Raw genomic sequence first — 13,836 nt, forward strand, 5'->3', positions numbered from 1 at the left:
ATGCACCGGAGCCATGGGGGCGGGCAGCCCCGGGGCCCGGGCCGCCGCGCCCCGGCCGGCGCCCAGGCGGGCAAGGTGAGCGCTGCCGCCGCTGCCGTCGGGGCCGGGAGCGGGGCCGGAGCGGGGCCGGGGCCGGGCCGGGGCTGGGGCCGCTCGTTGCCTCCCGCGCCGGAGGGGTGGATTTTTCCATCCCGGCGTTTTCTGGGGCGTTTTGTGCTCGGCGGAGGGAGAGGGGGAAGAATTTCGATTTTTAATTACTACCATTAAAAAAATCAAATTTGCAATTCTTTGGGTGGCCTGATGGATTCCCTGATTGACAGCCGGAATTGACACTCTGGTACCTCTTATCTCGGGCATTTACGGCAATTTCTAATTGCAGGTAGTTTGGGGGGTTTTTCAGCGCCTTGGCTCGCATGGGAACCGAGCGATTACTTCAAGAGGCCCGGGTTAAGTGCAGGCAGGGGGAGAATTCAATCCACATTCAAATTGCTTCATTAAAGAGACGCAGCTTTTGTTGCAAAGGATTTAAATGGCCACTAGAAAGTTCTTATTTATTGTTTTGAGGCGGTTTATATAGGGTGCCCCGCGCTCGCCCGGCGCATGGAGCCGCAGCCTCCCTCTCCCGCTCTCTCCATCAAGGTGATGCCGCCGGAGCCGCTGCCCAAGGGGAGCGCCCGCTGTCTCGATCCGCACTCCCGCGCCATGGTAAGCGGGGCCGGGGGCTGCGGCGACTCGCCGGGACCCGCCGGGCCGGGGATGCGGGGTCGCACTGGGCCGGGGATGCCGGGAGCGGTGGGGATCCGCCGGGCAGGGGGCTACGGGAACGCGTCGGGCCAGGAATTACGGGGTTCCCGCCGGGACCCTCCAGGCCAGTGTTGTCAGGGGTTTGTGGGTGCCCGCCGGGCCGGGGATGCCGAGAGCTTCGGGGACCCGCCGGAACGCTCCGGTTCGGGGCTGCGGGGAACGGCGGGGCCCCGGCTGACGGCCCCGCGGCGGCTCTGCCCGCAGTCTCAGCCCGACGGGGAGCCGCTGCCCGGCGCCCTGGAGAAGGAGGACGCCCGCTCAGCGCCCAGCACTCCGTCCACGCCGTCCGTCTGCTCCCCGCCATCCTCTTCCTCCTCCACGCCGTCGGCCGGCAAAAACGTCTGTTCCAGCTGCGGGCTGGAGATCCTCGACCGGTACCTGCTGAAGGTGAGCGGGGCGGGGGGCGGCGGGGGCGGCGGGGGGCGGCGGGTGGCCCTGGGTCTCAGCCTCTTCTCTGCCGCAGGTGAACAACCTCATCTGGCACGTCCGGTGCCTGGAGTGCTCCGTGTGCCGCACCTCGCTGCGCCAGCAGCACAGCTGCTACATCAAGAACAAGGAGATCTTCTGCAAGATGGACTACTTCAGGTAGGGACCGGGCCGGGGCCGCTCCGAGGGTCTCAGCCGCCGCCGGGTGCGCGGGGCCGGGGCCGCTCCGGCACTGCCGAGGAGAAGGTTTGGAAAAGCCACCGGGCTCCCCGGAGCAGCCGGGCGGGAGACGACCCTTGGGGCACGGGAAGAGAGGCAGAAAGGGAGGTTGGGGTGCAGTCGCCCACCCTCCGGAGGGGTTCCTGCCCCCCGGCCGTGGCTGTGCGGGCCGCCCCGAGCTCCCCGTCTCGGCGGCGGGAGCGCCCGGCTCCGTGGGCGCGGCGTGGCGGGGATGGTCCCCGCGGCGGGGAAACGGGGATGGGATGGAATGGGCCTCGTCCCGGCTCTTGCCGGAGGGTAAATTGGTGCTGCCGGCCTGCGGTGCCCAGCGCCTTTGGGGAGCTCCTGTCCGAGCTGCGGCCCCGCAATCGCCGGAGCGTCCGCAGCGGGAGCGCGTTACGGAACCGAAACGAACGACGGGCGGCGGCTGCGGTCCCGGGGCTCGGGCCGGACCCGCACCCCCGGAGCAGCCTGTCCCGCAGGGAGGATGTTTTGTCTGCGTCAGTCTTTCTGTTCTAAACCTTAACCCACGAATTTTCCCCTAATTTGAGTGGAACGAGGGGATTGAGTATCTTGAGCTCCTCGCCAGGGTTTAACTAAACATCGGAACCCCCGCTCTGACTTTCCCCATCCTACCAGGATGAGGGAATGCTGTTTGACCCGAGAGGAAGGGGAATGGCGGGCAGGAAATGGGAATGACCCCGGCGGGGCGCAGGGGGCTCGGAGCATCCTCCGGCCGCGGCGGAGCTCGGGGCTGCCCCGGCGGCAGCGGGCAGGGAGTTCGGGGGGCACCTCGGAGATTCCTCCGGTGCTTTTTATTAAAGGGTCTGCAAATACCCGATTTTCCGCAGCTCAGCCCCTGCCCCCGCCGGGCTTGATGCGGTGCCGCCGGGGGTGCGGGGCTCATGGAGGCGGGTGCGGGGCTCGGAGAGCCGGGTCGGTCCCGGAGTCACGGAACTCCGCGTCCTGTCCGATGGTGGTGGTTGTTGTTATTATTATTATTAGTTATTGTTATTATTTTTAAACTGCAATTTTCGGTGATTTCACCGAAATGTCCCCCACTCCACATAGAAAGGCTCAGGGGGTCTCGTGGCCACGGTGATGTTTTGGGGCACTTTAAGCGTTTTCATTCATATATCACCGTTCTGGTGCCGTTGATGTGTGGTTTATTTTTGGTTTATTTTTGAAAGCGAATCTTTCCAAAGGCGGTTTTAAAGTAGCGCCGGGATCTCGAAATGACCTTCGAGCAAATGTGGCAAATAACAGCGTTAAAATTAATCTGTTTCGCGAGCCCCCCGTCTGAGCAGCCCCGATCCCCTCGTTCGGTGGGAGCAGCCGGGCTGTGCGCGTCGGTATCGACGGGCCAAAGGGAAACAAAACGAAAATCGCGGAAGCCGCCGCAGGACGCTCCCGGTTCCTGCGGCAACCGTTCGGGGGGCGCGGGGGCTCCCAGCCCGCGCTCGGCAACTTGCCTTTTGCGCTAAAAAGCGGGGATTCGGGAGATTCTTTTTTTTTTTTTTTTTTTTTTTTGGGAATCTGAGCGGCGGCGCTCGGAGCCCGGCGGGCGCGGATCTGCCTCTCTCGCCCCAGCCCCGCGGGGATCGCTGCGACCCCCGGGCGAGCCCCGGGCCGGCCCCGATGCGGTGGTCGGGGGCAGCGGGCGGGGGTCGCTCCCGCGGCGGAGCCCGCCGGGCTGAGCCGCCGCCGTCGGTGCCGGTGCGTGGCTGCTCACCAGGGCAGGGGCCGGGGCAAATCTCCCCGGCTGTCCTCAGCCAGCTCGGCTCGCTGGCCGCTCCCTCCTGCACCCACCCGGCCTGGGAACATGCCGGCCGGCATCTTGCTGATTCCGGCCAGTGGGACTCAGCGCTTGGCGCAAAACAAACTTGACCCTTGGGATGGATTTTAAAAATTGTATTTATTGTTTGCTGTAGATGAAATGTGTGGGGGTTTTTTAAAGCAAAGCAGAAACCCCAGCCTAATGCGTGTGGTTTGGAGCCAAGGCAGATGGAAGGGGCAGAGGGATGCTCTGCACGAGCACACGGATGTTCTATCACTCCGGTGCTGGCTCTGACACTGGTGCTGTTGGGGGACGCTGAGGATGGAGGCTGACAGGCACAGGGCTGTCATGTCTCAGCCCCACTGCCCACGGGGAGCGTGTTTAGGCCTGCTCTGTCCTCGCTTCCCTGTCCCCGTGAGGGGCTGTGTAGAGGTGCTGGCACTGCTGTGGCTCCACGGCCTCATGTGCATTTTTAAGCAAATGCTGCTGTTTCCTGTGTCTTGTCAAATAATTACGTTTGGTGTCCAAGGCTCTAGTGCTTCAAGGAGAACCAAATTAAAATTGGATCTCACTGAGCAGAACATTGTGTTCCTGGGTGATGCAGGGGCTGCTCATAGCCAAGCTCCCACAGCTCCGGTCACCCCGAGGCCTGGCATGATCCCGGTGTGATTCCTGCTGTGCCCCTCTGTGACCTCGATGGGCAGCCCACAGGCATGTGAGCATGGGGTCATGCTGTGGCTCAGGTGGGCTCCATCACCTCAATCAATGCTCCAGCTTGAGCACTGCCGTGTCACAGCATGAAGATGCTCGCTGAGGCACCCGCTGCTCTGCTGGGAGATTGGGGTGATGTTTGGAAGCTGCAGCTGCCTCTGAGGGCTGTGTCTGGGGCTTCCTACAGAGTGGAACCAGGAGATATTTGGAGCTGTGAGCGGCCCTGGGGCTGGGTGTCCCTTGCCCTGTCCCCACAGGCAGGGATGGACAGCAGGGCTCAGGGAGCTGTGGCACCTGGGGACAAGCGGTGTGTGAGAGCCAGGACACACCAGAGCGTCCTCCCGCCTCTGCTCTTCCCACTCCCCAGATGATGCGGCCGCCCCTGGGGGAGGTGGGATGAGTCTCTCTGGGATGAGTCTCTCTGGGATGAGTCTTTCCTGGTAACGTTGTCAGCTCTCATCTCCCAGGGTTAACCTTTGTGGAGAGCCATCAGCATCTGCTCACCCGATCACAAACCACGCGTGCGGGGTGTGAGCCGATGGCTCTGGGAGCGGTTGGTGATGCTCCTGCCTGTGCCACAGTGCTGGGCTTGGATAAAACCTCTGACTCTGTGTCTCTTGCTGCAGTGCAGCCCTGCCACCATCCCTGTCCCTGTCCCTGTCCCAGCCAGGCAGGTGGCAGGGGCCATGCGGAGCCCCTTTCCTGTTGCTTCGTTCTTTGGGCTCTCGCTGCCCTGTGAGCTCAGGGCACTAATGCCGGTGTTCTGGTGGAGCTCTTCATTTGTGGCGGTGACAGGTCGGGGCAGAGTGTTCTCAGGCATTTCCCTCCCTGTTCCTGTGGTGCTGGCAGCAGCGGTCCCATGGTGATGGTCCCTGTGGTGGCAGTGTGGGATGACAGTGGGTGCTGTGCCTGGCCCCAGCTCACCCTGGTTTCTGTACAGCCCAACTGCTGCAGCAGTGCTGCAGACGGGGGTTGACCAAGAGCTGCAGGCGCAGCATCAGCGGTTGCCGGTGCCGCAGCCTGTGCAGCCCCATGCCCACATTGCTGCTGAGCCTCAGCCTCTCTCTGGGTGCTGTTGGTGCCGTGGCTCTGTAGGGGACAGTGGCATCAGTCCCTGACTGTACTGGCTGCCCTGTTCCCACGAGCTCCCGCGCCTTTGGCAGCCCCTGTTCCGCTCCCTGGGCACCGCCACCAACCCAAGGGTCCTGCCTGGCCCCAGCAGGGCCTCCATCCTGTGGGTCTGGGGCCTCCTGAGCATCTCCCCCAGACCCCAGCTGGTGTGTGATGGGGGTGTGGGACCTTTCCTGTGCAGTGCCCAGTTTTCCCCATCCCCATGCTGTGCTCCCCCTGCACAGGCTGGGATCCGAGCAGGGAGCAGCCATCACCACGTGCCATTAGCTTGGTGCACTGCCCCTCGCTTGATACTGCTCAGCAAGTACGACTGTTTACATAGCACATTGTTCAAAGTAATTCAATTTACAGGAATGATCTTTACTTCTAAATAAAAAATTAATATGGTTCTTTTGTTTGTGCGTTTATATAAACGAGCTGGCACGAAGTCAGTTTACAATGTTCCCATCTGAAGTAAATTAGTGAAGTCTCTTAGCTAAGTCTCTGTATAATTTCAGCACAGAAATGTCCTCTTTCTTTTTTTTTTTCTTTTTTGGTCAGCTATGGTCAGGCTGAAAAATTTAGACCCTTCGTTTCCTCCCAAATAGTTTTGCAATTAGTAATTCCAGCACAGGACGGTCTTTCTACATCTTGTTGAGCCCACGGTGGGCGGCAGCTCTGCGGTGTGGGGTCGGGCACAGGCAGTGTGTTGGTTGTGGTGGCCTGACCTGGGCTCTGTCACTGCCTGTCCACAGCACCTGGGGCCGCACTGGACAGTGAATTGAAGGGTTTGTGGTGCGGGGTCTCTCCTGTTGCTCGGTGTGGTTGTTTCTTCTTGGTGTTTTGTGCCTGTGCTGAGAGATTCAGGAGCTGCTCAGGCAGGGCTGGCAGTGACTCTACTCCCTACTGTGGTGGGGGCTGGTGAGAGCCCCTGGGGAGCCTGAGGTGGCAGTGGCAGTGCTGGGGCTGTGCTGGGAAGCGCGGTGGCTGCAGTCGGGGCTGTGTCAGAGCCAACACCAGCTCTGCAGTGGCAGAGGACAGGCTCCTTTCTCCCCTGATGCTCTTGCTGCTGCTCATTGCATTTATTTTTTTAAACAGCAGCAATACTGAAATGCAGAAATCAAACCAAGGCTGTGCCTGGCTCCTCCTGGCAGGCACTGGCCTGGGGGTTCAGGGCCGTGGGGGCCACATCTGCTGCTCCCCGTGAATCGCCCACCCTTGGCTGTTGGCATGCTGGCAGGAATGGAGGTTTTCAGGAGCACACGATCACACGGTGCAGGGATCCTGGCTGTCTTGTTGCCTCTTCATTGTGCTGAGCTACCTTCCAGCATAGCTCACTCCAGCACAGTCATCATCCTCTCGCAGCGATGAGACCTCCTCGATGGAGGAAAAACCAGATGCGTGCGCCTGTATGTGTGAGGAGAACACACATGGTTTGATTTATGGCAGTGGGAGAGAACCAGCTCTGACACAGTTTCCATCCGAGTCTCACACTGGCTGTTATCAGAATGAAAAATCCCACGGGCTTGGAAGCTGATTCACGGCGCTGCGTCACCTCAGCCCCTCAGCCGCGTCTGGTGCGAGTCACACCCCACTGCTGCCCACACTGCTGCCCACACCGCTGTCCACAGCACTGCCCACACCACTGCCCACACCACTGCCCACACCACTCCCTGGGGAACGGCACCCGTGGGACAGTTTTGTTGTATCTCTCCATGCTGTGGGATTCGGGCTGGTTCAGGGTGAGCAATGGGGTCGGCAGCAGCTCCTGCGCCCCAGCATCACCCTGCCTGTCCTCACCCTGCCTGCCTTCACCCTGCCTGCCCTCACCTGCCTCTTCTCCCCCCCGCAGCCGGTTCGGTACGAAGTGTGCCCGCTGTGGCAGGCAGATCTACGCCAGCGACTGGGTGCGGCGAGCGCGGGGCAATGCCTACCACCTCGCCTGCTTCGCCTGCTTCTCCTGCAAGCGGCAGCTCTCCACCGGCGAGGAGTTCGGCCTGGTGGAGGAGAAGGTGCTGTGCCGGATCCACTACGACACCATGATAGAGAACCTCAAGAGAGCAGCAGAGAACGGTACGGACCCCCAGCACTGTGGTCACGGCCTCACCCCGGGGACTGTGCAGGGTGTCACTGTCCCCTCCCCTGACCCTCATCTCGGGGCATCGGGGTCGGTCGTGTTGTTGCCAAAAAGGGGTGATGGGTGGCCATGGGGTGGCTTGAGCACAAGGCCCTGGGCTGGCAGAGTGCTCATGGGGGTGGCCAATGTGCTGGCAGCACCTGCAGCTCATGGCAGACCTGTGTGCCATGGGTGGTACCGGGGACGAGTGCCTGGTCCCACACAGCCCGGCATGCAGCGTGTGAGGAAGCTGCTGGGACTTTGAGGCTGTGAGTCATAAATCTAGAAGGTGGGATTGGCGATTCGACAAAACCTTCCCATATTTTCCACCCGCCCTGCCCATCCTGGGCCGTGCTGCTCCCAGCTGGATGGTGCTGTGCCGCACCATGGCCGGCCAGCCTCCAGTGTCCCCGTCGGGTCAGTGACACTGAGGTCACACGGCACCACAGCTCCCGTCCCCTTGAGCCCAGCCCCATCCTCCTGCATGGCAATGGCCAGAGATGCTTGGAGGAACAAATCTGTGGGGTTAGTCCAGTGTAGTGCACAGAGAAGCCGGGCAGTGCCGCGGCATGTCCTGTGTTGGAAAGTACCTCAGTGCATGGTGGGCACAGGCAGTGACACGCCATGCCCCGGCCCGTGCAGCATGTGGAAACCATTAACAACCTGACGTGAAAATAACATGTTTCTGTTTACTGTGTTTGAGTAAGAGAATGAAAACAGAGTGCCCAGACAGGCTGGGAGGGTCCCGCTCAGGATGTGGCTCACGGCATGTTGGTCCATATGGTCAGCTGCTGCGGAGGCGTGAGGGAGGCGGTGGGAACAGGGATGGAGAGGGAGATGCCACGTGGCCTGGAGGAGCAGTTTGGTGCGAGGACAGCAGGATCTGGCACCAGGGAGCCTCGCAGAGCTGTTACCCCAGCTGAGGGCTGGGATGGTGGGTTTTCTGCTGCTCGGAAGGACCTGCTGGTGTGGGCTGAGCACCACGGTGTTGGGCAGCATTGGGGCACCTGCTGAGTGCCCTGTATGGGTACCTCTGTCCAAGTGTCCCCTGCTTTTGAGAAGGGGGTGGGATCACTTTGGAGAGCTGCAGTTGCTGTGAAGTTGGAGGGCCATGCTCCCCCCTCTAGCAATTACCCAGCAATTTCTTCTGCACATGAGGTTTTACATACAAGAAAAATAAACAGATGTTGCTGAAGTCAGAGTCCCATTCATCATCCGAAAAGAACAAGTCAAACTATATGAGAAAGTCCTTCAACTCAAGCCAAGACAATCACAGCCTGGTCCAGCTTGTGGAGCGAGCGCTGGGCTGTGCAGGCGCATCCTGGGAGTGGGGTGAGCGCCAGCCCTGCTCGGCCTTCCTCCCTCCTCCATCCCTCCTTGGTGCTTCACCTACACTGCTGAGAGCAGACAGGCATGGCCTGGGCTGCAGGGGGGACCCCAGTGAGGAACGAGGGACCCCAGCTCTGGCCACTCTCCCTGTAGGCTCACCCCGAGACTGTGCTTGGCAAGTGGGAGGTCAGTGTCCCCCTGGTGTGTCCCCCTTAGTGTGGCTGCTGCTCAGGGCATGGGCACCCCAAGGCTGTGGGGACAGTGTCACTCCTTCTGCTGCTCAGGGACCCAGGAGGAGGAGGAGATCAGGGTGTTGGGAGGGTTTGGAGCTGCAGAAATGAGCAAAGAGCCCATTGAAACTCTCTGAGCAAATGAAACAACTCATGGAAGCAGCACCGGTGGAGGAAAACGGGGTCACAGGGAGCAGCACAGGGCAGGAGTGATGGATGTCAGTGAGCCCAGCAGAGACAGGGTCCCTTCCAAGCCGCTCCCTGGAGGATGTGGCCAAGTAGTGACCACGAGTCAGGGCCAGTGGGACATCAGTGCTTGCCCTCACACACCACCTTGACATCCCTCTTCCTGCTGCTGTCTTCCTGTCCCTTATTCCCTGTGGCTTCCACCACTTGCTGCGTTTTCCTTAATTCAACAGTAAACACTTCAGGGGAGGTGGTGTCTCCTTCCCAGTGTGCTGAGGGGCTCAGCAGTCCAGGGCAGCTCCCAAGGGGTAGTGCTGGCTCTGCTCTTTCTGCTCCCACTTGCAGCAAAGGATGCCGTAGGTGCCCCACACTGTGATGCCACTGGTCGTGCTGTCCCCCAGTTGAACAGCTGCTGCATGTGGGGGTGCCAGGTGGGCAGGGGAGTTTCTGACCTGTGGCTCATGGGCTTCCCTCCTGCAGGCAATGGGATCACGCTGGAGGGGGCTGTGCCCTCGGAGCAGGACAGCCAGCCCAAGCCAGCCAAGAGAGCCCGCACCTCCTTCACCGCCGAGCAGCTGCAGGTAGGGGGGCTGGGCCGGGGGGGGCTGGAGGGGCTGCGCCTCCCCAGCCTCATCCTGAGCCCCTCTCTCCTCTCTCCCACAGGTCATGCAGGCACAGTTTGCTCAGGACAACAACCCCGACGCACAGACGCTGCAGAAGCTGGCGGACATGACGGGGCTGAGTCGGAGGGTCATTCAGGTGAGGGGCAGCTGGGTGGGCTCTGTTGGCCGAGCAGCCCCAAGCAGGGCAGGGAGGGTGCACCTAAAGGCTGGCACCAGACAGGGCTCACAGTCCCGTGGCCCCTCACTCCTGCACATCAACCCCACGACATGCAGCATCCAGCAGCTTCGTGCTGCCTCCCCACGTGTGGGCTCACTGGCTCCTGTAGCAATGCCAGCACCGTCCTCCCTCTGTCTCTCTCGTGGGTTTTCTATTTGTTTTTCCCTCCTAGGATGCAATGAAACAAACCCCCGTGCAGCCCCAATAAATCACCAGGTGGGGAAGCTGCCCATTAGCACAGTGTCCCGGAGCTCTGTGCTCTGCCCCGGCTCGGGCAGCGCCAGAGCTCCCCTGGCAGTCAGTAGCAGTCCCTGCCATGAGCAGGCAAAGTCCTCAAGCTTCAGGAGACATTGGGATTGAGAAGTTTAAAGAAAAAGGGGGTTTACAGCCCCAGGGGATGTGGTGGCAGGGAAGTCCCCACGCCTGTGCAGGGAGGGGAGGGAAAGTGATGCTGTAGGGACTGAGAAATGTCCCCTCTGCAAATCCCAGCTCATCATCCCTGCAGACAGCCCAGCTTTGCCTCTCGGTGACATTTATACTCATCACTTTAATGTTCTGCTGACATACTTTCTGCATACAATAAAAAACACAAATGATGAAAATAAATTTGGAGCTTTCATCGGGGATTGTTTTGTCAATGACACATTTAAATTTTGTGTGTGAAAATCTGGCTCGAGCCTCCGTTACTGAGATTCTTCATTTAGCTAAAGATCAAGCAGGCTGCACACCAGGTGATTTTTTTATGTGGATATTTTTCAAAGGCGCTTTAAACAGGAAACAATTTGTCAAATGCTTATGACTGTTTCCTTCTCTGTGGTCCAGTGTGCTCAGCCTCAGAGAGCTGATCTTCACTCAGCCTTGAAGAAGGTTTTTACTCCCAGCTATCTTTCAAAAATTAAAGCATAAGAAACAAATCACCTCCTCAGCATAAAAAAACCCCTTCCATGCGTGTTTTATCTCTAGGATGTAATTCCCTAACTATTCCTTTAATTGGAAGCACTGAGATATGGTCAGAGGGCTCATGTCTGCTGCTCACACAGACTAGGGCTTTGTCCCACCACGGTACCCTCCTTTCTCAGCTTTAATATTCTGTTGATGTGGTTTTTGAATATGGTACAAGTGTATTAAAACAATATTGTTTTCATCATCCTTAAAGTCACAACATCTCCTAATCTAACCTTCTGCTTGGTCTTGTCTCCCCTTGTTCCTCTCCTTGCCAATGCTCACGTTTCCCAACTGATCTCAGCTGTGCTTTTAGCCCAGGTGAGCTGGGGCTGCAGCCTAAGATTTAGGACCTTGAAAGGTGCTCACATCCTTTGCAGGGGAGTTGAGCAGGGACAAAGCTTTGGCTTCACTCGTGCTCTAGTGGGTGTAAAATAAAGCTGTGGAAACCAGTGAAACGCTGGTGAGGGGCAGATTTCTCAGTTTTATTTCTTTTTTTTTCAAATGCTTGGAGCAGACGCCCACCCTGGGGTTGCGGTGAAGGACCACACTTCAATCCAGTTGTCTCTGAGCTGACGCAGCGTTTGCTGCCTTTGTTTCAGGTTTGGTTTCAAAACTGCAGAGCCCGCCATAAAAAACACACCCCGCAGCACACGGTGCCGCCCTCGGGAGCGCCCCCGTCCCGCATCCCCTCCTCGCTCTCCGACGACATCCACTACTCGCCCTTCAGCAGCCCCGAGCGGGCCCGGATGGTGACGCTGCACGGATACATCGAAAGTAAGAGTGGAGAGAGGCCGGCGGGGCTGCGGCGCTGGGGGGGACTGGGGGGGCTCGGGAGGGCTCGGGGAGGGGCAGGGGGAGCTCCCCCGGAGCAGGCGGAGGCACCACGGCACAGCACGGCCAGAAACAGTCCTGTGCTGCTACTGCTCCTCCTCGTGCCTGGTGAACTCTGCCTTTGGAGTTTTCTGAAGGGCTGTTAATGTGGGAGGCTCAGATGAGAGAGGGAGGGGACAGAGGGCTGCTGCTCTTCCCCTCCATACTTCATCCTCAGAAGAGCCACAGCCTGGGTTTTACCTGGCTGATCCTTGGCCCTCCGTGAGCTCTCTGTGTCATGGAGGAGAGCTGTGAGTGTGCCCCGTTGAGCTCAGTGCTCAGTGCTCTCCTTCCTTCTCCGAGCAGCAGAGTTGCTTTCCTTAACAATTCCAAGTGCTGGTGAATGATTTGTGAGTGGTGGGCAGCTTTGGTCATGCCAGGGTGGAGGCTTTGGCTCCGTGGCTCTTGTGAGGCTTCTCCCCTCCTATGGGCTCCTGCTGTGCCTCTGCCTGATCCATGGGGCACCTCTTGCTCCATGTGTGTCCCGAGCTGCTCCCGGTGGAGGGCCTGTGTTGTTTGTAGTAACAGAGGCTGAAGCCTCTTTTCATCCACAGGTCAGGTACAGTGTGGACAAGTGCACTGTAGACTTCCCTACACTGCTCCACCAGTGCACCTCAAAGCAGACATGGAAGGACCACTATCTAATAGGGGTGAGAAGGTAATTGTAGTCCCTGCTCCAGGCTCTGGGGCCGACCCTCCACTGTAGCAAAGATCTGTGTGTAACATCATTGCCACCGCTGTCTCCTGTCAGCATCACTGCTTCTCCATGACCTCCCATGTGTCTGTCCTTAGTCTTGGTGGCCCTCAGTTGATGTACCCACTGTTGGTCAGAATGGCATCACTTTGTTCTTCACTAAACACCCCTCCTTGTTGTGAAGTGCTGCATTCCCTGAAGGATTCCCACGTCCTCCTGCTGACTCCCCTCTCTGGTTTCTCCCCTTCCCATGTGCCCTGAGTTCTGTCCTGCTCCGTTCCTCTGTTGATAACAGAGCAGGGGAGACTATCAGCATGTGCTAACTTCCCAGTTTTCCATGAGTTAACAAAAAAAATTCATTTCTTGTGGATTGCAGTATTGCTTAAAAAAAAAACCAAACAACTGGCTGTTACAATATCTGAAGCAGGAATGTTATTTCACAATGTCTGGCCAGGGAACAATATTGCATGTTGATATTTTTCTGTGCAGCTCTTCCAGTATCCAATACAGGGCTTATTGGGGGCAAGACTTCTCAAACATGCTTAGGCTTGTAAGATTTTATTTAGAGTTCCAGTTTCAGTGACTTTCCTTTGAGGAAACACTGAGGCTTTGGCAACTCTTAGTGGTTTTAGCTTTTGTCTTTACTGTTAGAAGTTCTCAGCATCTCTCTTTTCAGATCTCTCTCTACTCAGTGCAGCAGTGGCAGCTTATTGAGCTCTGTTTCAGCGAGCACAAGCAAGGGAACAGGAAAGTTACTTTTTCAATCTAAATGCTACCATTTTTTCATGGTACTTGCACAGTGAGCTGGAGAGTTTTCAGAAAATATTATACAGTCCCAGTGCTGTCATTCAGAGAAGCTCCACTGCAGCAAGCAGCTCCTGATTTAAATGCAATTACTTGCTCGCAGCTGTTGCAGAATGGGGTTCTCAGGACATGGAGCTGCCCCCCAACCAGCTCCTTTTCCAGTCACTTGCATGTTGAATTCCTGAAAACTGAAACAGCTTTTTTTTCTGCATCCAAAATTTTTTAAAAGCAGTGATAGCTGAGATCCTGGGAAAACACTTGTAAACGCTAAGTCTCTGTTTCCCTTCTCCCATGGGGCACCCCCCACCCTCCCCTCGGGGTGCCCAGTGCAGTGGCTGGTGAGATCTGAGTTGTGACCAGCTCAGTGGCTGCTTCCCTTGCCCAATGGCAAGGGCAGGGGCTGTATTTGCAGAGCAGTGAGGTGAAGTGGTTTGAGGGGAGCCTGTGATGGTTATCGAGGGAGGGGGATAGAGTCTGGACCACTGGTATTGGTCTTCGTCTTTCTTGGTAGCTGCTGTATCACAGGACAAACTGGTTAAATCCTGGTTTTGGTGTGCTGCCCAGTTTTGTATGGTTTCACAGCTGAAGGTGTGCCCAGAGGGGGACCTTTCCTGCAGGCTGTGCTGCCACAGTCCCGTTACCTCCTGCCTGGGCTCCTCAGTGCAGTGCCTGCATCCCTGGCAGCTCCTGGGCAGACAGTGCTTCCAGAGGGGGTTTTCCTGGGGGGAAGTGGCTTCCACAGCAGAGCCCGTGTCTGTCCTGTTCTCCCTGAAAG

The 13,836-nt window shown here is 58.2% G+C and overlaps 1 protein-coding gene across 4 annotated transcripts in view; it reads left to right on the forward strand.

Moving 5' to 3' along the window:
* The window catches only part of LHX6 (LIM homeobox 6), a 17,565-nt gene continuing 3,729 nt past the window's right edge, over positions 1-13,836 (forward strand). For 2 of the 4 annotated variants that reach the window (XR_007907742.1, XM_051807576.1), the window contains exons 1-9: positions 1-75; positions 565-705; positions 1,009-1,191; positions 1,268-1,389; positions 6,900-7,120; positions 9,389-9,489; positions 9,572-9,667; positions 11,293-11,467; positions 12,118-12,221. Coding sequence is in view for 3 of the 4 variants with exons in the window: in XM_051807576.1 (XP_051663536.1) it covers positions 1-75; positions 565-705; positions 1,009-1,191; positions 1,268-1,389; positions 6,900-7,120; positions 9,389-9,489; positions 9,572-9,667; positions 11,293-11,467; positions 12,118-12,221 (1,218 nt within the window). In the remaining variant the exon portion in view is untranslated. Of the gene's footprint in view, positions 76-143; positions 706-1,008; positions 1,192-1,267; positions 1,390-6,899; positions 7,121-9,388; positions 9,490-9,571; positions 9,668-11,292; positions 11,468-12,117; positions 12,222-13,836 lie in introns of those variants that run through there. The other 2 variants (XM_051807577.1, XM_051807578.1) reach the window with 2 other exon arrangements.

Source organism: Manacus candei, unplaced genomic scaffold (genome assembly GCF_025592945.1).
Source record: "Manacus candei isolate 608988 ecotype Guabito, Panama unplaced genomic scaffold, ASM2559294v1 h1tg000071l, whole genome shotgun sequence".
NCBI lineage: Eukaryota > Metazoa > Chordata > Aves > Passeriformes > Pipridae > Manacus > Manacus candei.